The 20845-nt window shown below is 52.5% G+C and overlaps 1 protein-coding gene across 50 annotated transcripts in view; it reads right to left on the bottom strand.

Annotated features, from left to right (window-relative positions):
* Window positions 1-2609: 2609 nt before the first annotated feature.
* Window positions 2610-20845, bottom strand: part of CELF4 (CUGBP Elav-like family member 4) — a 289407-nt gene continuing 271171 nt past the window's right edge. For 16 of the 50 annotated variants that reach the window (XM_032310492.1, XM_032310494.1, XM_032310496.1 and 13 more), the window contains exons 11-13: window positions 18511-18594; window positions 13160-13331; window positions 2610-4665 (exon numbers count right to left, since the gene is read on the bottom strand). In XM_032310492.1, coding sequence (XP_032166383.1) covers window positions 13204-13331; window positions 18511-18594 — 212 coding nt within the window. In that variant the 3' untranslated portion in view covers window positions 2610-4665; window positions 13160-13203. Of the gene's footprint in view, window positions 4666-6683; window positions 6771-13159; window positions 13332-13738; window positions 13818-17722; window positions 17868-18450; window positions 18595-20845 lie in introns of those variants that run through there. The other 34 variants (XM_032310508.1, XM_032310510.1, XM_032310511.1 and 31 more) reach the window with 7 other exon arrangements.

Below are 20845 nucleotides of genomic sequence, written 5' to 3'. Positions count from 1 at the left end.
AAGAGTGGATGGAGAGCTGGAGGCCTTTGAAAGTCACTGGGAGCAGGGGCTGGAAGGAGCCCTGGGGTCTAACCAGGCACCAGCACCGGCACCGGCACGTGTGTATGGCTGAGGGAGACCACCAGTTCCCCCCACCAGCAGCATGGGTGCAGCTAGCTGCCCCCTCCCCCCAGGCCACAGCCAGCCTCTAGACTAGAACGTTGCATCAAAAATGTTGAGGGCAAACTGAGATACCTATCAGTAAAATGACTTGATATCGAGGATTTGCTTCAAAATAATTCATGAGTTGAAGCTAGGTGGGGGGGGGGGTTCTTGGGGGGCTCCATTGGTGAAGTGCCTGACTCTGGGTTTAGGCTCATGTCATGATCTCAGGGTCCTGAGATTGAGCCTGTGGCTGGCTTGGCCGAGCTCAGTAGCAAGTCTGCACAAAGACCTCTCCCACTGCCCCTCCCCACTTCAGGCTCGTGCACGCGCGTGTGCTCTCTCTAAAATAAATAAATCTTCAAAGAAAAAAAGAAAAGCTAGGTGGTACATGGAGGTTCGTCATGCAAGTATCTCTACTTTTCATCATGCTTGAAATTTAAAAAATGTATGATAAAAAGGAAAAAGTCTTTTAAATGGAGGAGCTAGGCAGAAATCAAAAACTGTAGGTAGAATGCTAGCAGAGTAATCTAAGCCATAAAACATCGACAGAAATTAATGAGAAGTGTGTCTTGGGTTTTCTTAAATAACACTGCAAATCAGGAGTTCCGAGCCCTGGGGATGATGGAGGAGCTGCGGTCTCTGAGCCCCCTGTGCAAAGTGACCTCATAGTTGTCAAAGAATCTGTGACTTTGCCCCAGAGGTTAATAATTGTATTCTCTCTTAAATATGCGATGCATTCATTAGTCACTGGGTGTGTGGTTTTTAAGGAAAGGGTTTATTTTCTAGAACTGGCACATTCACATCTGGACCCCATCAGCCATACCTGGAACAGGACGTGGGTCAACCCGCTTCATAGCCCAGTTCCCTGGGGGGCAGCTCCCAGGGCCGCAGGACCCTGAGCTTCAGCAGTAGAGGTCTGGGAGAGCCGTGGCAGAGGAGGATACCCAGTGGGGAGGGGAGGCCAGTGAGGCCCCTGGGATCTGAGAATGGAAGGGGTGTGGAGGCTGCCATCCTCTGGCTTTCGGCTGTGAATGTCCAACAGAGCCATGGTTTTGAATAGTCTGAGCTACAAAGTCCAGGGTATTCCTTAGAAATCACCTACCCGTTCCTCACAGGGGAGCAAAACACCCGATGTGATGTCATGCCCCTTGCAGTGACTTCTGTTAAGAAGACCAGTGCCCCACAGGCTCCCCAGAACAGGCAGAGAGCTCTCTCACCTGGGCTTACAACCTGGTGGGCAGGAGAAGTGGGGTTCACTTAGGGGACCGTGAGGGTCTCATCGTGGAATTATCTCCACAGTTAAGGCTTCAAGTTCTGCCCCATTTCCTAAAGCATTAGGGCTAACATTTCACAGGCTAGTGCGAGAAACAAGAACTTGGCCCTTGGACTTGGGAACAGAGCGGGGAAGAGAGCATGGAATCTGGGGTCCAGGTATACTACCCAGGAGCTGGGGCTCTGACTTCAGCTTTCTATGACCTTGCTTCAGGGGACACATCTGAGGGCAGAAGTCACTCCCACTCTCCCACAGGAGGGCACAGACAGGCTAGAGAAGGTCTGTCCCAGGGCAGGGGCTGATGAAGGCTTGAGGCTGAGTTGCCTCTGTTTGGGCTCTCAAAAGGACCTGCAGCCTCCCTGCCGCTTCACCTCCAAGCCCGTTCCATCCTTCCTCCTCTGGAACCCCCTCAACACCCAACACACTTTCCTTCTCAACCCCTCCCCCTGGCTTTCAGGCTTTGGAAGTCTGTGTCCTGACCAAGAGGTGGGAACACTCCAGGAAGCTCCTCCCTCTGCGCCCCTCCCCCTCCCCAATCCCGGAGCCTGAGGGCACCCTCCAGAAACCAATTTCTCCAGCCATGTCAATGGCCAATACAGTGCAAGGTTCAGGACCAAGAGAAAATACTTGGTGGCAAGTTTGGAGTTGTGCCCTTGTCCTTCCTTGATTGTGGTCCCTGCCTCCTCTGCCTCCTTCTGTAATGCCTCACAGTGGTTCACGCCCCTACCCCAACTCAGGACAAGTGGCCTCAGTCCCCTCCTGTCAGGGAGGAAAGGGGGAATTTCTGTTGCATCTGGAGACTAGGGCCAATCCCGCCCAGAAACCAAAAGAATGGGTTTGCAATGGAGATTTTCAGAGACACACCACAAGGTGTTTCACAGTGTGGCAGGGGACCTCCTTTCTCTGCCCCCATCATCTCCCGGAAAGCACTCCCTACAGCTTAAGTTCCAACCGAGGACCCGGGTAGCACAGGGACCCCACAGAGAGAAGGACCAAGCTATCGCCAGTGAGCCAGCGAGGCACAGCTGGCCAGATTCCGAGAAGCACAGACCACTGAAAAAGTCTTGTTTTTGTTTTTGTTTTTTTTTTTAAACTGTGCTTTATTTAGGGCTAAGCTGGAGAAAGCGTCATCCAATAGTTACAGAAGGTTACAAGGAGTTTTAGGGAGTTGAGTGTGAAAAGAGCAGTTGTACTGAACTGCGGCTGTTTTTTTTTTTTTTTTTTTTTTACAACATCTGGACATCCTAAAAGGAGGAGCCAAGAGAAAGAAAAAGAAAATTTTAAAAAATGATAATTAACCAACGAAATAGACAGAAAGAAAGGAAAGGCAGGAGGCCTAAGAGGAACCAGACAGTTGTTCGTCTAAAGCAAAAAAAAAAGAAAAAAGAAAAGGGAGGGGGTTGGTAAGTCCGAGAGCCCCCTGGCCTCCAAATGACCTGGACATCAATGAGAGGAGGGTATCAAGGCAGAATGCCAAAGCAAGTCTTCCCAACGGTGCAAATAAATTATAATAAATATGTTATACTTTAAAATATATGTGTTCTTAAATAATTCAGTGTTTTTTTCTGATTCTGAGTTTTTTTAAGCAATGTCTTTTTAACTGCTCTAAAGTCATTTACCAAAGATAAATATCGTGCTTTCATTAAATAGTTTTCCTTGTTTTTTTTCTCTATCATTACAATTAAAAGTCCTACAAAATATGCAAATTTATTTACAGAAAAACAGAGCCGGCATCATTTAAACATCCCTGTTTTTCAAAATTCCTTGTAAACAGTTTCAGAAATTCTTCAAAGATTGTTTATTTTTCTCTCTCTTGTTTAAGGTTTTTGTGTGTGTGTGTGTTGTTTAGTTGTTTTACGATGAATTTCCCAGGTCTCCCTTGCCCGGAAAGTCTCTGGAGCAAGCATGGAAGGCGAGTGAAGCGGCAGGTGTCGAGGGCTTGCGGAGAGCGGGCGAGCGCGCGCAGCTCCGGAGCGAAGCAGGCGAGGGCGGGCGGCGGGCCTTCCAGCGACGGCGCGGCCCCCACCCGCGCGGTGAGCGGCCGGGAGCCCGCAGGTCTGGGCGAGTCCGGCCAGGCCCTCGGGGTGCACGGCGTCCGACAGCACTCGCGGGGAGAAGGGATCGATGCTCAGTCTAAACTCTACAAAAGTACAGTCCTACAACATCTGGGATTTTAGCAGTAACGCTAACTTCTATAGGTTTTTTTTTTCCTTTTTTTTTTTATTTTTTGCTTTCCTCTAATTTTTCTTCTATTATATAGGTATTTTAAACTTCTCCTTTTTTAAAATTCTGTACAACTATTATGATTTTAAGAGGGGGAAGAGTTAGAAGCATTTACAGACTTTTCACAACAATTCTCTTGCCTTGTAAGTCCCTTTTTTCCCCTCCTTGTTTTCTCACACTTCACGGTTAATGAGTTTTAACATTTTTGTTGCTTTCCCCAAATATCCACCAATTTGTTCATCTTAACAGCTCCATCCAGACATATAATACAGAAAACCATAGGAAAGTGTCATAGACTTGAATGAGGGTAATCAAAGCGCCTCTCAAAGTATCAAAGAACTATTATCTTGCTGTTTTAAAAGCATTGAAGCATTATTTTTCCTTTTTTTTTTGTTTTTGCTTTTTTTTGTTTTTTTTTTTAATTTTTTTATTACATTTTTTCATAGAATCGCTCTAAGCTGTTTCAAGAACAGCCACGAGGCAGGAAGGAGGTTCTCCTCCATCCCCCTCTATTTGACATAGAGCTACACAGCTGCAATAAAAAGTTTGGTCCTTTGGTCCCTAAATAGCTAAAGGAATGACAGATAGAGATGCTCAGCAGCGGCCTCCCAGCCGCCCCCTGGGGACCAGGCCCCGCCACACCGCTTGCCCCAGCCTGCCTCAGGCGCCCACGGGCTGGAAAAGCCCCGGGGATCGGTAAGCAGCGTCTCTTCCCACTTCCCAGCCCTTCAGCCTCCCCATCTGGTCTCAAGTTATTTTGTTTTAAAGTTGCCTTTTTTGTGTTTTTTTTTTCTCATTTTTCTTCATCTTCTTGGGTCATATATATTTTCCCCCAAACACGTGCCCTCTGAACTCCACAGACGCTATACTTTCCTTGAAGAAATGTTACAGTCACAGAAAGTGTCTGGAGTCTTCAGCTTGATTGATATTGGCTGATATGTCAAAGGTGTCATCCAACAGTTCTCATTTATAAATATATATAGAGAGAGGTTTGTTTTTTAATGTAGCCCGTTCAGCATCCTGCCCTAAAATGAAGAAAATCAGGGCTGATTAAGCCAAGAGAGGAAACACAAAATGCATCCAAACACCAAAAGGACCCTGCCTCGGGGAGCTCTGGGGGATGGTGGGAGGGAGGGGAGAGACCAGTATGAGAATTAGTCATGATCATGATACATAAAAAAGAAATTGACTCTTCTGTTCAGAGTAAGAAACCACTGGAGGTCTAGTGGTGATGACTGTAGCTGAGGTTTGGTTGTTGGGAGAGGGGTCTCGATTTGGGTTCCTTTCGAGTTCTGGAATGGGGGGGTAGCTGGATCTAAGGGAAGAATTTGGGACTGTGGGATATGAATTCACAATTAAACCGATGTCTGAGGGATCTAGCCCAGATACAATATGTATACAGAAGCCTAGCAAACAAGACAGCAAAAATCTAGCAGCCTAGCCCCCTCCTCCCCAGCTTGAGGAAAAGAAGCAAGACATCCGTGACATGAATTTTGCTGAACCCTTGCCCAGTTTCCAGCCAACCGCTTCTTTCCCAAGGTCAGTAACTATTTGCGAGGCTATGTATATATATGTATATCTGGATATATGTGTAGAATATATTCACCTGCACATATGTGGATATACATGGATATGTGTGTATGTATATGCATAGATACACACATACACACACACACACACATAATATTTTTCTCATACATGCCAGGGAATTTAGAGGAAATTCGGAACTTCAAGGGAGCGGATGGGAGAACCTAAAAAAAGTTAGAACGGATTTCATCATCAAGCTCAGATAAATTAACTCAGTTCTTGATTTTGTTTTCAATGGTGACTTTTTCGTTTGTTTTGTTTTGCTTTTAAGGAAAAAAAATCATGATCTGACTAGAATCAGAAGGAGAATGCTTAATCATCGTGAATTAACAAATGAGACTCATCTCCATAATAGCAAGCAGCTTCCACTTATACATGGGGGTGACTGGTTACATTGAGAAAGTTAGAACTGCAAAGCCCCCAGTTGAGGGGACAACGTCATGCGTATATCAATCCATGCTGGCAGGTTTTTCACACTGTTGATTCAACAAACAGCAAACCGTACACAGCAGTCTAAACAATTACAACACCAAAGAAAATAATAATAAAATTAAAAAACACTTGTCAAGGACCCTTTTTCAGTTGTAAACAAAAAGGTGCATTTTGCTTTTGTCAGTACTGTTTTTTCCAAACCAACCAAAAAGTCCCCCCCCCACCCCCAGTCCCCCGCCTCCCCGCCCCACATTTAATTTAGCAGAGGTGGCTACAATACAAACCTTACAATAGTTACCAGGCTCTCTCTCAGAGGCCTCTGGCTTTGTACTCTAGGTTTTTTGTTTTTTTTTTTTTGGTTTAGAATTTTTTTTTTTTTAATCATTCTGTTACAGTAGAGATTTTGGTTTTGATTTTCGTTTTCATTTTTCCTTTTGAAGTGAGATTTAAAAATAGCCTAACTGGAAAAAGACCAGACCTAGGAAAAGTGTCAATTGAAAAAGGCCCCCAAATTTCTAGAAAAAAATAAAATCACAATATTTTCAAGTGCAAGGAAATCAACCACGCATAGATTTTTTTTAAGATGTTTTCCTTATTTTTAAGAAAAAAAAATAATGGTTTGCACAGTTAAGTGATCCCATGTTCGATCATTCAGGAATTCATCTTTATTTTTACTATTTTTTTTTTTTTGGTTCTTTTGTTTTGTTTTTTTCTCTATGTGACATCTAGAGAAGCATCAAAAACGCTGAACAAGAAAAACCAAACAACAGAAAGTAAAACCACTGCAAGCACCAAGAACAAAACAAAAATGAGCACAGCAAAAAAGATTGTGGCAGCACAAAAGTCAAGAGAATGCACGTGTGATCATGACGGGCCAATCATCAACTGATACAACATCCAAGAAAAACGCTCCAATCACAGCACCTCCACGAAACTTGACGGCAATTGTCATGCAACCGATTCTTAGCCTTGTTACATGACGCCATCATGTCACACTGTGAACTTTGAGTTGATTTGAACTTACGGATGGGGGACTGTTTTCTCCACTCTCATGTGATTACGTGAACTTTATTCCTAGCTCAGCGCGAGACTGTGGTGGATTTGACTGGCCCTGGTTGGGTTGTTGGAATTTGATTGAATGACAAAAGAAGAAAAGATTTTTATATATATTTATATATGTAGAGAGAGAGAGAGAGAGAAAGAGAGGACAAGAGAGTGTGGGCAAAGGGGAGGGAAGAGGCAGGGGCAGGTCGGGTGGGGTCGGGGACTGTGGGAGGGCAGGGACGGTTGGGAGGAGGGTGAAGAAGGGCAAGGAAAGGTTAAAACAAAATCAAAAGGAAAAATATTTATACAGCACCAGACCACAGCATCAATCTAAAAGCTCTGATGAAAGAACAGCAGTCAAATCATAAGAGAACCGAAAAGAACTCAAAGGATGGAGGAAGCCGGCAGACAAACGACATGGGCACATCAACACACACACACGCACACACATACGCACACACGGTTGTATATGCAGACACATGGTACACTGTGAACAGTAGCAGAACCTCACACAGGGCCACTAAGGGCATCCATCATGCGTCAGGGACAGGAGGAGGGGCGTGGGCAGTTTGGCGAGAGGGCTAGGAGAAACTAAAACAGCCCCTCAAACCACCGTGGCCAGCAAGCAGATCAGGCAGCACGCTCTCTGCTTTGTATCACCTTCGGTTATACAAGGCGGGGGGAGGGGGGGGCACGCTCTCCACACCCCCCACCCCAGCCTCCTGTGGCCTCAGCCTGTGGACCAGCAGGGGGAGCCTGTCAGGGTCACCCTGAAGGCAGGGCAGATCCAAGGCTGGCTAGAGCGACTTGCATCCGGGGAGCCCAGCCACTCAGTCCTCCCGCCCCAGTGGTCCCACCTGGCTCCCCAACCCCAACCCCAGAGAAGGGCCTCGCTGCTGCAAGAGCACCCCCTGTGTGAGGTTACGGGCCTCTCCTCTTCTCCTATGCTCAACCCTCATGTCTTAGAACCTTCAGAAAATGAACACACTCAGTTTGGAGATGGAGAGTAAATCATATCCGTGTTACTGGAATTCTATGGATACCCCTCGGCATTGCTGATTTCCTTTCACGGTCAGCTCATACCCTTCCCTTTGCTCCCAAGGTGGCCGGCCAACGTGGCCAAAGTGATGCTGCTTCCAGGCACGTAAAGCCTTTAGAAGGCTCCGCGGTGCTGACCATGGAAGGGCTGGATGGAAGCCTACTGAGCACCCTGCAGGGTGGGTAGTGTGAGAAAGGACAGTCCATCAGGGAGGGGAGTGCTATGGCCCTGGTCTTCAGGCTCTGCGGCTGTCCCTTCTGGTCTGCAGCCCTCCCCTCCTCTACCTCCTCCTCCTCCATTCCCTACACTCCTGCCTGTACATCCTTCTAGACTACCCCATGTCACAGGACTTCACCTGCCTTCTTTACTGGGGGAGCCCTAGGTGACTGGGGCTGTGTCCCCTTCTCATCACATTTTTCCACCTTGAATTATCTTCTGCCCTCCTCACCACTTCATGGCCCTCTGCCCCAACCCGGGAATTTGGGGGTTCCCAGCCCTACCCCCTGCTCATGGTTCCTGCGGAGCTTGCTCCCCAGCCCCCAATCCCTGAAGCCTCTGTGCCCGGCTCATCTGTCCACCATGCTGCTACACAGAGCAGACTTCCTCTTTCAGCTCTGTGTCTTTCTTCAGGGATTGTGGAAGGGGTGTCTGGGATCTGAAATGTCACTGTGGATAAGCTACCAAGTCGCTGAGGGGTGACTATTTTAAGGACATACCCAGCCTCCAGCTTTGCCTTCACAGAAGAGCTTTTCCTCCACGGACCCCTGCCCACCTGCCCATGCGGGCAGGGCTCTTGCTCTTCCAGCAGCAGGTCTCCTGCACTCAGACCAGGGCCTGCTGCTTGCCCAAGAGGTCCTGACACACCGCCCTCCCCTGCATTCCCAGCCCTTCCCAAATGGAAACCCTTAGACCAACCCAGGAGATCCAGTAGGCTGGTCCCTTTGGGTGGGGGAAGAGACCTAAGAACTGAGGAGGACAGGGCCACCAGGTGTCAGCTATGGCAACTGCAACTAAGCAGCCCACGGGGGACCCCACTCCTTTCCCCACCCCCCACTCCTGAGCATGTCGTGGGTGCCCATTCCTCCCCACTGGACTAGCTTCTGTGCCCTCCCTCAGTCGGCTTCTAGCAGCCCTTTGGTGCCTGCGCTGTCCTGGGTGCTGAAGATCCAAGCTGATCATCACACCCACCTCCTCAAAGCCCCACATGGGGAACTTCTCATACACACTCTTGCCCCTCACACACACACATGCTTGGCCCAACACACAAACACACTGTCACACTCATTCAACTCCTTGGGAGCCTCCCCAAGGCTCTGCACATGCACAGCTGACTAGCTGACTACTCTCTTTATTAGGGGACAGCGGGACCCCAGCCTGCAGGGGTGACCCCTTGTTGGCCACTCTCTCAAAGATCCTCACAAAGCACAGTCCCAAGAGGTGGCAGCAGGGTCACTGACCAGCAAGGGGGGCTTGAATCAGGCCTGGGAAGCTCCAACTCACGACCTGGGAGAGGAAATTATTGTCAGCTGAGCCAATTCAGATGCCAGGTTCTAAACACAGCTGGGCTCCAGCCAGAGACGGCCCAGATTCAAAGTCACCGCCCAGCTCCATGCAGGTCAGGCCCAAAGCACCCGCACCTACACAGCTCAGAGCAGACACCGTGCAAAGCACAGCTTAGAGCAGACACCGTGCAAAACGCACTCAGAGCCACAACCCAGGACCCAGAAGAGAGAGGACTCCCACTGAAGTCAGACACACTGCTCAGTGTCCTCCAACCACAGAACCACAGTGCTGGGAGTCTGTGACCCTGCTCTCAACTTGGGGCCCAGCGCGTGCTACTGATCTCTGTGGCAGGACAAGGGACTTGGGTATTCTGCTCACTGGCTATGGCCCTGGCCACAGTGTTGCCCAGTCTTTCCACCTTTGCTTCCTCCCTCTTTATTTCCTGGTGAAGATTTATTGGAGAAACCCCCACCTTAGTACAAGGTAATGAGCCCAAGCAGCCAGAGGAGCAGGGGTGTCAGGGGAACAAGGAGTGGGCGGGGCATCACAATGTCAGAAGACATCAGGATTTGGGGAGCCAACCTGACACTACCCAGGCCGCACATTATGGAACCAACACCCAACTGCGCTCCCCACGGCTGCTCTGCTGGGGCCCCCTCCTCCCCTAGACCTGCCACACTTTTGTCCTGACCTGGCTCTGGCCGCCATGGTGACTTCGCCTTCACCACTGCAGGTGGTCAGTCAGGCCCTGAGATCCCTCCACCCCACAACCCCTTAGCTCCCGGCTATGGTTTGTCCCTCCACTGGCCCTGCTCAGGCTAGCCCTGCTCTTCTGAGCCTCTAGGACTCATCCTTTACCAGGCTGTAAAACGGTGGGGGTTTTTAGCTGCTTTGGCATGCTGTTTCCTCCACTTCTCGCTGCAGTCCCCGAGCCTGCGCCTTGTCTCAGCACCTCCTTCTGCTTCGGCCTCTAACAGTCTTAAGTTGGAAAGCCTGAAATCACCTTTTGTTAAAATGCTGTCTAAATGGATTAAAGGTCAACTTTATTTGTAGGAGTTCTGTTATGTCATAATTTTCTAGAAGACTGCTTAAGAAGAGAGGGGCCCAGAGAAGTGAGATGTCATGACATCCCCCCTCAGATACTCAAGACAAGACTCTGGAGTGGGAGAGTTGGGGTGAGGATAACGGGGTGGGGGTTGGGGACCATTCTTCTTACGTAAAGGCACTTAGGAGCACTGTATCTGGAATGAAGCTCCAGCTTCAAATCATGGCTCTACCACTCAGTAGCTGATAGGCAAGTAATGTAATCTTTTGTGCTCCATCTTTAAAATGGGAATAAAGACAGAGCAGTCACAGCGATACAGCTGCACTATGGACTTGTAACCTGTAAGAACTATGCCTCGTGTGCTCCTAAGCACACATGAAGTCTGGGTTCCCGGCTGTCTGGTCTTGGTTTTCCCTTGGGGAAGAACCCCTCTGTTTTCTAAACCACGCCTCTCAAGCCCTCACTCCAACTACCAGTGTCGGCTACTTCTACCCCGTGGGCCACTTCTTACCTTCTGTCCCACACAGCAAATCTGCCTTACTTAGCCCTTCCCCTGGGAATTTCTCTGATCTACAGGTCTGATCTATCCTTGCTTGGGTTTTACTTGCATGTAGGTCTAGGAGGCTAAGACAAGATGCTTTCACGAGAGACACAAAACACACCCACAGGGGCCCCTCAGTATCTCAGGGCATGGCCCTGAAGCACACCCCGTACTAAAAAATCCTCTGATGACTCTAAAACCTTGGTTTTATTTATGTAGAAATGGAAGTCCAAGAGATTGTGCCTTCGTGGCAGAGCTAAGTTTATCTATGATAAAAGGCTCTCTGTCCGGAAAGGGCTGCTCTTACTGACTGACCCCTAACTCCTACGGAAGTGCACCCCCTTGCAGACTGCGTCCTGTGGTCTGTGTTTGCTGAGCCCAGAAGCTCATGCAGGCAGGATGGTGACCCCCTCATCTCTGCAGGCCAGCACCAAGCCCAGTGCCAGTCTGGGAAGGTGCCCCACTCTCAGTGAACGCAGGTGTATGCATCTTCACAGGAGCCAGAGATGGGCAGGGCGGAGAGCTCAGGGGGCAGGAGAGGTGGCTTTTGCTTTATCAGCCTTGCAGAGAGCAGAGGCTCAGCACCCTCTCTGAGAGAAGTGAGAGCTGCTGCTCCTGGGTGGCTGGAGGGTGTCCTGCTGATAGGGGTGGGGTTTGAGAGGAGACTGGGAAACTGAAGATCTCCCTCCCAAACTCCAGACTCTGAACCTCCACGTGAGTGGCTAGCTCTCATGTGCAGGGCCCATTCTTTTTACCCAACCCTTCCTCATCTCGAGTCACGGTAACTCTGTTCTTCCAGTTTCTGGGGCCAAAAGCTGGGGGTCATCCTTGACTCCTTCTGTCACACCCTCCTCCAATTCATTATAAAAGGCATCCTGGCTCTGCCTTCCAAAAACACCGAGAACACAACTCCCTCGTACCACACTGGCTGCTGCTGTCCCGGACTGAGTGGTCCATGCACTAGACTTCTGCTGGGGCTCCTATCAACACAGCAACCAGGGATCGCTCTGACTTGCAATAGGTTCGCCACTCTTCTACTCAGAGCTCTGCAGCAGCTCCCCAGCGCCCACTCCCTTAGCCTATACAATGGCTGCCAGTGGTGGTCCTCCTCACCTCAGGATCCCCTCTCCCGCCATGCCCCCATGCTTGCTCCCCTCCAACCACCTTGTTCTGCTGTTCTCCACCACACCGCCCCGCCCTCTCTTTGGAGCCTTTGCACTGGCTGTCCCTTCAGATGAAAGACTCGCTCCTCCAGATGCTGGCATGGCTCCCTGTCTCACCTGCTCCAAGTCTTTCCTTGAATGTCACCTACTCAACAAGGCCCACCGTAACTACCTGATTTAACTGTAACCAACATTTCTGACACACTGTATAATTTACTCTTTGGTCATATGTGTTTGTTTATTGTCTGTCCCTCCTTCTAAGGATGAGGGTTCTTGTTAGTCTTATTCGGTGCTGAGTCCCAAGTACCTAACAGTACCTGGTGCACAGTACTGCTGATGGAAGCGGAGGGATAGAGGGCTGGGAGACCTGCCTCTGGCCTGTGGGTGAGCTGGGCCTACAGAAGTGCCCAGCAGTGTGGGATATCAGGCTGAAGGAGGGCTGGGCACATCTCCCCACCACCACCCCCTTTCCCAGGAAGCTGCTTCACCCAGGGGAACAAGTGGCCTGGAAGAGAAGTAGCCTAGTGTGTCTCCAGCCACAGGGCAAGACCCAGACTGAGCAGGAAGGGGTGACAACTGCCCACTCATCAGAGCCTGCGGTAAAGCAGACAGGGTAAGTGGCCCCAGAGCTAGGCCATCACCCTCCTCAGTTTCTGCCCCAGACTGACTGAGCTACAAAGAACTGGAGGGGTGAGGAGGTCAAGTGTCTAAAGGCCACCAGCCTTCAAGGCAGGAGACATAGAAGGAGAGAGCCAGAGAGTCTAGGAGAAGGCCCCAGGAGACGTGGACAGCTCCCCCTCCCAAACTCTCCCAGTACTAAGCTTGCCACAGGCTCGTCACAGGCTCACCCCAGGGTCTTCTGGCAAACAGGATTGCCAGTGCAGACCTCCTTGATGCAGGGCCCAGGCCTCGCCCCACCTTCTCAGAACGGTTCCCTCACACCTGCTTCTCTTGGCTCTGCAACAGGGGGATGGCCACGCCCATTTCTGCCGGATGTCCACAGCTCTAGGCCTGCCCCCAGGCATCGGGTGAGGAGCAGGTCGAGCTGGGCGCAGCGGGTCCAAGGCAAGCGAGGGTCCAGTTCAGGAAGGCCAGAGGAGGCGGCGGGTCCGATCGGTGCCCCTTCTCCAACCCCCGTTCCCGCGCCCCGGCCGCCCCCGGTTACCTGTGCGAGTCCTGGTCTCCCCCGGGGGACGCTCCCGCCGGCGCTCAGTATGGGCGATTGGCGTCTTTGGGCCGCTTCAGCTGCACCTTGAGCCTCTTCATGCCGATCTGGAAGCCGTTCATGGCCTGGATGGCGGTCTGCGCGCTGGCCGGGTTGTCGAAGCTCACGAAGCCTGGCGAGACACGAGGGACGAGGGCCTGGGTTTCCACGGGGCCGCCCCGGCGGGGTGGGGTGGGTGGGGAGAAGGGCGGGGCCCGAGGGCGGGGCGGGGCGGAGCTGGCGGCGGCCCCTCCCTGCGCTCCCGCAGCACCTCGGGCAGGAGGGGGGCCTCGAGGCTCCTCCCCCCACCCGGGGCCCCGCCCCGGCCCGGCCTCACGCCCCCCACAGCCCGCGAGCGCGCGGCCCCTCCCGGGGTGGGCGTGTCCGGGGCTCCAGGCCTCGCCGACCCGCGCCTCCAGGCCGGGCCTCCCCAGCTCCACCGCGGCTTTGGGCGGCGCCACTCTCCTGGGCGCCCTCGCCCCCCACCCCGGGCCGGCCCCGGCACCTCAGCCCTCTACTTCGGTGGGAGGGCGGACACACCTGCGGGTGGAGGAGTTTATTGGACACTGTCCTCCCTGACAGGAGGGGGCCTGGCAGCGGGAGGGCACAGGGTGCCGGCCTGGGGAGAGAGAGGAGTGCGAGGGGGAGGGAGGGGGGAACCCCGGAGAAAACCTCTCCACCGCCTTTTCCAGCCGCCCCCCCTCGCGAGGGCCGCCTGGCCGTGGGGGAGGGCAGAGGCTGACAGTCCTCGCGGCCCTCCGCCCCCCTCCCGGTCCTTGGCGAGGCTGCCCCGAGCCAGGCTCCTGGCGGACACTTGCCTAAATCCAGTCGGACTGGCAGGAACCCACCACTTCAAGTCCAAGGGCGGTCGGCACCTCCCTTTTATTTAAAATTCCAAGCCCTGGGAGCAGGTGCTCTTGCCCTGGATTCTAAGAGAGCACCAATTGACGCATCCCCTATGAACCCCTCATGGTATCTATAATAACAGTAGTAGGGCAAATTAACGCTATTAGTAAAAGTTAGTTGAGAGCCTTCTCTGAGGCCTAGGCACTGCAGAAGTGCTTTTTACAAAGTCACTCGGTCACTCTTCCCAACATTCCAGAAAGAGATACAGAACCATCTATGGCTTCTGAAACAAGTAGTTCCCAGCTGGGGATGGATACGAATCTGAAAGTTAGTTTAAAAGTCACCCTTTGGGAACTTTGAATGCATCTCCTTATAGAGACTATATTTCACATCAGCATCTCCTAAACTGGCTCTAACCCGTGCTCCTGAGAAAGGGCCTTCTGTGGTCAGGCTTACCACTGTGCCCCTCCAGGGCAGTTTAAGACACATGAATTAAAAAAAAGCCCACCTCCCATCCCAAGTTCTCCAGTAAATAAACACTCATAGCTTGGTTTGCCTGGTGTTTCCTGGAATTTATTTGACTTGATAGGCCCTTTGTCCTGTAAAATGGACTTAGATCCTGCAAATTATGTGAAACTAAGTTTGGCGAGGTTCCCGGGCCATCCTGCAAACGTGTCTCATTTAGGGTGCTTGTCCCCAGATGGCCTCTGGATATATAACTAATAGGTGTACAGACCCCCACAGCGTAGTAGCATTTTCTTGGCTAGTTGTCCATGGTACACTGGGCCTGTCCCAGACCTCTCCCTCACCCTCCCCACATGGTGACTGTCTTTTTATCTCTGACCTATGCCCTGCCTCCTCTGGTCTCTTTCCTCTTTCTCTTGACTCCTTCCTGCTTTTGCTCACATTTGTCACGCTCACTCTTGCAGCCATGAGCCATCAAAGATGGTGTGTGTGTGTGTGTGTGTGTACACAGTAAGTGTACTCCAGAATGGGTGCGTATGAGCTCAGATGGAATCAGTGAGTCAGGCCCAGAGAAACATGAACGATCTCTGTACAAGTCCATGTGCCAAAACAGGAGAGACTTTGGATGGCCCTTAGCCAGAGAGCTGCGGGAGACATCCTTCCACCTCCTCTCATCCCTTTGGCCAGTCCACCACCCCACTGACCTCTCTGCTGATGACCACAGTCAGGTCTTCCCAGAGCAGAGCAGTTTTCACGTGTGTGAACTGCAGGTCTGTTACACAGCTCTCCCCCAGAATCAGGGGCGCGGTTGAACCAAAGCCTCTCTCTGCCGGGAGAGAGAGCCTCACTGGGTGACACCCCTCTCTCCTCCGCTGGCCCGCCGCAGGCACAGCCCTATCAGCTCAGACTCTATCTCCCCACCTGCCCCCGGCCCTCTGTGGCTCTTCTTGCAGGAAACAAATGTGAGCAAAGCAGGGAGGAGTTGGGAGGAAGATAAAGGGGGCTGGGGATACTACCTAGGGCAGAGGAGTAAAGGGAAGGACTGCTGCCCAGTGAGGAGAGTGGGGGACCAGAGGTCCTGGAAGGAAGAAGCCCAGCCTTCATAGGAGAGTTTAAAATCTCTGAGAGCTCAGGGGTTGGTAAGTGCTCCAGGCTCAAGGGAACGTTTCTCTCTCAGCTAGTTTTGCTAACTGGTGAGGAGTCAGGGCCGCTGAACAGGGCTCTAGATGCTGTCTCCCATTTTAATGGTTCCCAGGACTGGGTTCCTTCCCCCAGAGCCTACTCCCCCATCCCTCCCAGGGCTGAGAAGGCTCCAGCCTCCCAGGCTGTGGGAAGCCATGTGGGGAGGAGGCCCTCCTGGTGTGCCCCCAGCCCTTCTCCGACACAGCAACCATTTGTGCTGCATGTCAGCTCACAAAGGTTGCAAGATTCTGTTTATGCTCATAAAGAGCAGGTGAGCACTTTGGGGGGCTCACTTTAACACAGGACCACATTTACTCAAAGACAACCCCTCCTTTTGGGTACAAAGGGGGCTCTGGCACCTCCTGAGGGTCTGCTCTGCCACCTCCTGTAATCCTCACACGGCCCCTGAGAAATGACCACCAACATCTTCATTTCCCAAATGAGGACACCGAGGCTCAGAGGTAGATGCCTGCCTGGGAAGGAGCGCAGAGCTCCTTCTCACACTGAAGGCCTCTGGGAGAGTTGCCAAAGCACAGCTGCCAAAGCAAACAAGAAAGAACCCAGGGGGCTTAAGGAGGAAGCACTGGGGCCGGCCGGTGTGGCAGGAGCCCATCTTTCTCTAAGGCCAGTGGACTTTTAGCCCTTGAAGTCTTTCAGGAACTGAAGAAAGAGCCAGAGTAGAGGTATACAGAGGATGATTTCTAGTGGGGGGATAAAACCTTGGTCCTGGAGAAGTTAAATAGGCAAATGGCAGGGCAGACCCCAAGGAAATGCCTTTGAAAAGGTGGGCTGCACAAAAAAAAAAAAAAAAGAAAAAAGATGGGACAGCACAAAGGCTTCAGAGCGCTGGGCAGAGCACAAGCCTGCCGGTCCAGGGGGCCCAGTGCTGGGGGGCTGCTAGCAGCCTCTTCTGCCCTCTGCAACATCTGAGCCCTAACATACATAATGGTGATTTGCCAGCACAAACACCGGCCAAACAGGGGAGGGGTGCAACCCTATCTTCTTCTTTGGCTTTATTTTCTCACACTCAAAGGGAAAGAAACTGCTGGGATAACATTACCTGTGGCAGCTGCCAGAGGGGAAGGGACCCAGTTGCAAAGACCTTGACTGCTTTGGGGATCATGTTCTAAAACCTCACGCCATTCACGGGTCTGCAAAGTGGGTCTCCTAACAGCAATCTCCTTGCCCTGCGCTTGCTGATGCTTCTACACACTTGAGCGGCCTCCCCTTCACCATTCCAAGCTGTGACCGGGGGTTCCCCAGGCAATCCAGGCCCCTACTCTGTCCTCACAGGCTCAGAAGCTGGGGTTCAACCTGGAGATCTAAGCTTCTGGCAAACTCAGCTCTGGTTCCATGTGTGGCTCTCTGGGGACTGGACTCACGAGTGGATCTAGCCCCGTGGGAAGGGCTGACGGAGGCGAAAGAGGAAGCAGGGGAGGGGGCTGAGGGGGAGTGGAGGGGAGAAGTGTGGGAATGAGGTGGGATTCCAGGAGGTCCAAAGCAAATTCAAACACAGGATGCCCAGTTGAATTCAAATTTCAAATAAATAATATTTTTTTACTATAAGCATCTCCCCAGTATTGTATGGAACATATCACATACAATATTTGGAACATACTTACATACACACAGAATGCATCCATTGTTTATCAGAAATTCCAGTTTAACTGGGCACCCTATATTTTATCTGACAACCAGATCCCGAGATCCTCCCGAGTCCTCTGTCCCATCTCACACCCTGCCCCCACGCGCATTTCCTAAAAGCTGTATTTTCATTCCGTTATTCTCAGGTCAAGGACCTGCCAGCATCTCCCACTGCCTCCATCCCAGAAGCGTCCTCATCGGAATGGTCAGCCCTCCCCGTCACAGCCCCTCCCTCACGGCTGGCGCCCCCTGACCCCTTCTCCCCAAAGCCTCCTGCAGCGTCCTCAGCCACTGTCCTTCCCCTCTTCTCCTCCCGCTCCCGGCCCCGTTCTCTGGTCCCTCTGGGGCACTCCCTCCCCTTCTGCACGGCTGTGTACATCCACCTGCCTTTCTCTCTGCTCCATTACTTGGTGCCTTGCAGACTTCAGTGCTGCGCAGTAGGCATGATTGTCATCTAAGCTCAGACCTGAGGCTTCCTGAGGGCAGGACCAGTTTGCTCTTCCTGACTCCTCAGCAATGTGGCTCTGGTGGCCTGAGGGAGTGGTGGGGGAAGGAGGGTTCAGTGGATGGTAGGAGGGAATCAAAGAGTGGGGTAGACAGAGAAGGGTGGCGGGGGCAGGACAGAGAGGTGGACAGAGAGGACCAAGGGGCAGGCAGGACGGGAGGGGGGGTCTCAGCGGGGCAGACCCCTCCCCCCCAAGGATCATGCTCCACATCCATCCACCAGGGCCTCTAGGATGGCCAGAGGAGGGGATGCTGGGAGAATGGGCTCGGCTCGATGCCCCCACCACCCTGGCCCAAGGTGACTCCTTCCCCTTCTCCATGGGTGGAAACTGGGCCTTGTGGAGAGCGGAGGAACCTGTCTCTCGGACTGGGATGGGGGCGATGGAGAGCGGGTAGGGGGCAGGGGTGGGCAGGGAAAGCCAAGAAGCGGAGAGAAAAGCAGCAGAGAGAAAAGAGGTGGAGCTGGGGGCTGGGCCTTAGGGAGCACCTGGGGTGGGGGGGCGGCGATGTGGAGGAGGAGGTTAAAAGCAGTCGGACACCGGACACCGGTAAATTGGTGCGAGCACCGCCCTGTCCTGGGTGAAGCTAGTTGGTTTGTTATCTTTACCCACCAAAGCATTTACTTTGGTTAGTCGCCCGATCCACAAACACTTTCGAGGAGATGACATTACCGAAAGGGAGGAACATCTGCATCAGCTCAGCGTCCCCAAACTCCTGGGGCAGATGGTAGATGAACAGGTTACAGCCCTCGGGCCCTGCGGTGGGGGGGGGGGGGCGGGGAGGAGGGATGGCGGGGTGGGGGGAAGAGAGAGACAGAGGAGAGGTGAGCGAGTTAGGCAGCGGCAGCAGGGAGGGGGACAAGGTTGGGGGGGGGGGTCTCATCCAAGAGCCAAGGGCGGCCACGGAGGAGTGGGGACTGCTGAGCCCCAGTCTGAGCTCTGGTCCCCGCCCTGCCCCTGGGCAAGTCACTGAACCTCTCTGTGCCTCAGTCACCTTTGCTGCGAATGCGTCTGTAACAGGGGGCCTGGCAACTCGCTCCAGGGGCGGAGCTGACGCGTGAAGGGGGTCAGCGTGCCAAGGCCTGACCAGCCAGGGAGAGGAGGCGCTGAGGAGAGGCTCGGGGGAGGGAGACCTGAGAGGGTCTGCCCGCCGCCCAGTCAGCCCAGCCCCTGCTCTGGAATCGCCCTGGGGCAGCCATGCCAGTGGCCCTGTGATATGGCTTCACCTCGCCTCCAGCTCCGACCTTGGGGCCACCTTCCTCCACAACCTGCAGCCATCTGGTGCCCCATGGTCCCACCTTCCCCTGCCCCAAACCTCACACTCAGCACCCATCCCCAGTGCAGAAATCAAGACTTATCTTGTCTCCTCCAGCAGGCTAGGTGCACAGGGTGGGGCTTCACGGCATGGCCCGGTGTTCAGCTGGGGCTCCCGCATGGAGCTCCGCACTCCATGACAAGGAGAACAACCCCACCACTTCTGCACAAACTACTGGTCAGGCTCCTCTAAGCACTTGAGCTGTATGTTAAGTCACTTAATCTTCCTGCAGCCCTTGGAGGCAAGTGCTATTGTCACTCCCACTCCACAGATAGGAAACGGAGGCCCAGAGAGGTTAGGTCACCTGCCAAACATCACACAGCTGGGGGTGGATGGAGCCAGACCTCATCGGGCTAGTCTGGGCTTTCCTCTCTCTGCCTATCATAGATCTCCACGCCCCGGAAACACTGAACACTGGTGAAGCCTTTGGGTTTCTGAAATTTCTAGGCTGCTAAAGTTTTACATTTTTCTTTTTAAATAAACAACATGCCCAGTTTTCATTTGAAACAGAACTCTCTCCAAGACGATTCATCTATTTCATGCCATTTTAAACAGAGTATGCTGCATATTTTTAACCTTTTAAGACTGGTCGTTCCAATGATTGTTCCCAGCCAGCATGCAAAGGAGGCAGGTTCGTTTGTCACAGGCGTCTCAGAACCAAGGTTCTGACCAGAGGCTGGTAGGAACTGAGCGTGAGCTCGGAAAGTGAAGGTGGTAAGGCCCCGATGTGGACAGCGATGTGGTGTTCACAGCCAGAGCTGTGTGGGGCTTCCCTGGGACAGATGAGGCTGCAGGTAACCCAGTTCGGAGCAAGTGTCTAGACCCTCACTCTCTCCTAGGTCCCTACAAAGACTCCTCTGACCACCAAAGCTACCTTCTGAGCATCTGACCTCCTGGGTCCTAGATCCCTGCCCTGCACCATCTGCACTCCCCTTGTGCCCTCAGCCTCTCCTCCCCGGCCATGGTCTCCAGGCAAACTACCAGCTGACGGCGCATTCAGAACCAGAACCGGCGCAAGTGCAAGCGTCCTGGGGTCCCTGCTGCTGAATCCCCCAAGTGTTGGTGACCCTTCCCTTACCCCATCTCCAGCCATGCCAGGTTCTCACTGGTTCACACTCTGTAGATGGATCCCTGGATGGTCCCCAGCTCAGTGTGAGTCCCCTTAGGGTAGGAATCAGCTCAAAGGCCTGATCTAAGCCATACCTTTTCCAGGACTCCCCCCAGATAGTCCCTATTCGCTCTCTCTTTTCCGGTATTCCCTAAGTATACAATCTGTGGTCTGAGTCTCTTTCTTCTTTAGGTCTGGAAGCTTTTGCCTCCAGCCAAATTGGAAGATTTAGGGACAGGGACATTAGCCTTCTCCTGTCCTTCTGTACCTCCCCCAGCTCTGCCTTCTTTCTCCCTTCCGTTCCTTTCTTCAGGTCTTCCCTCAATGCTCCCTACCCCATGCAGCCACCTGCTTTGAACTTGGGACTCTCACTTCAAGTTCTGTAAGCTTCTTTATATGGATGTTGTGTTTATTCAACTTAAAGATTCAAGAAGCTCTTGAGGGTAGTCCTATCAGTGTGGTATGCAGCAGAGCTTCACGGGAATGGCTCTCCCAGCTCCAGCCAACCACCCCCCACCCCATCCTGCCCTTCACGCCTCAAAAGGGAGCCTACACATCCCAGCCTTTGGAGAAATGGTGAAACA

This window comes from Mustela erminea, chromosome 13 (assembly GCF_009829155.1).
Source record: "Mustela erminea isolate mMusErm1 chromosome 13, mMusErm1.Pri, whole genome shotgun sequence".
In the NCBI taxonomy this organism is placed as follows: Eukaryota; Metazoa; Chordata; class Mammalia; order Carnivora; family Mustelidae; genus Mustela; species Mustela erminea.
Note: the sequence above shows the minus strand (reverse complement) of the source record. Positions and strands in the feature narration are given on the sequence as shown.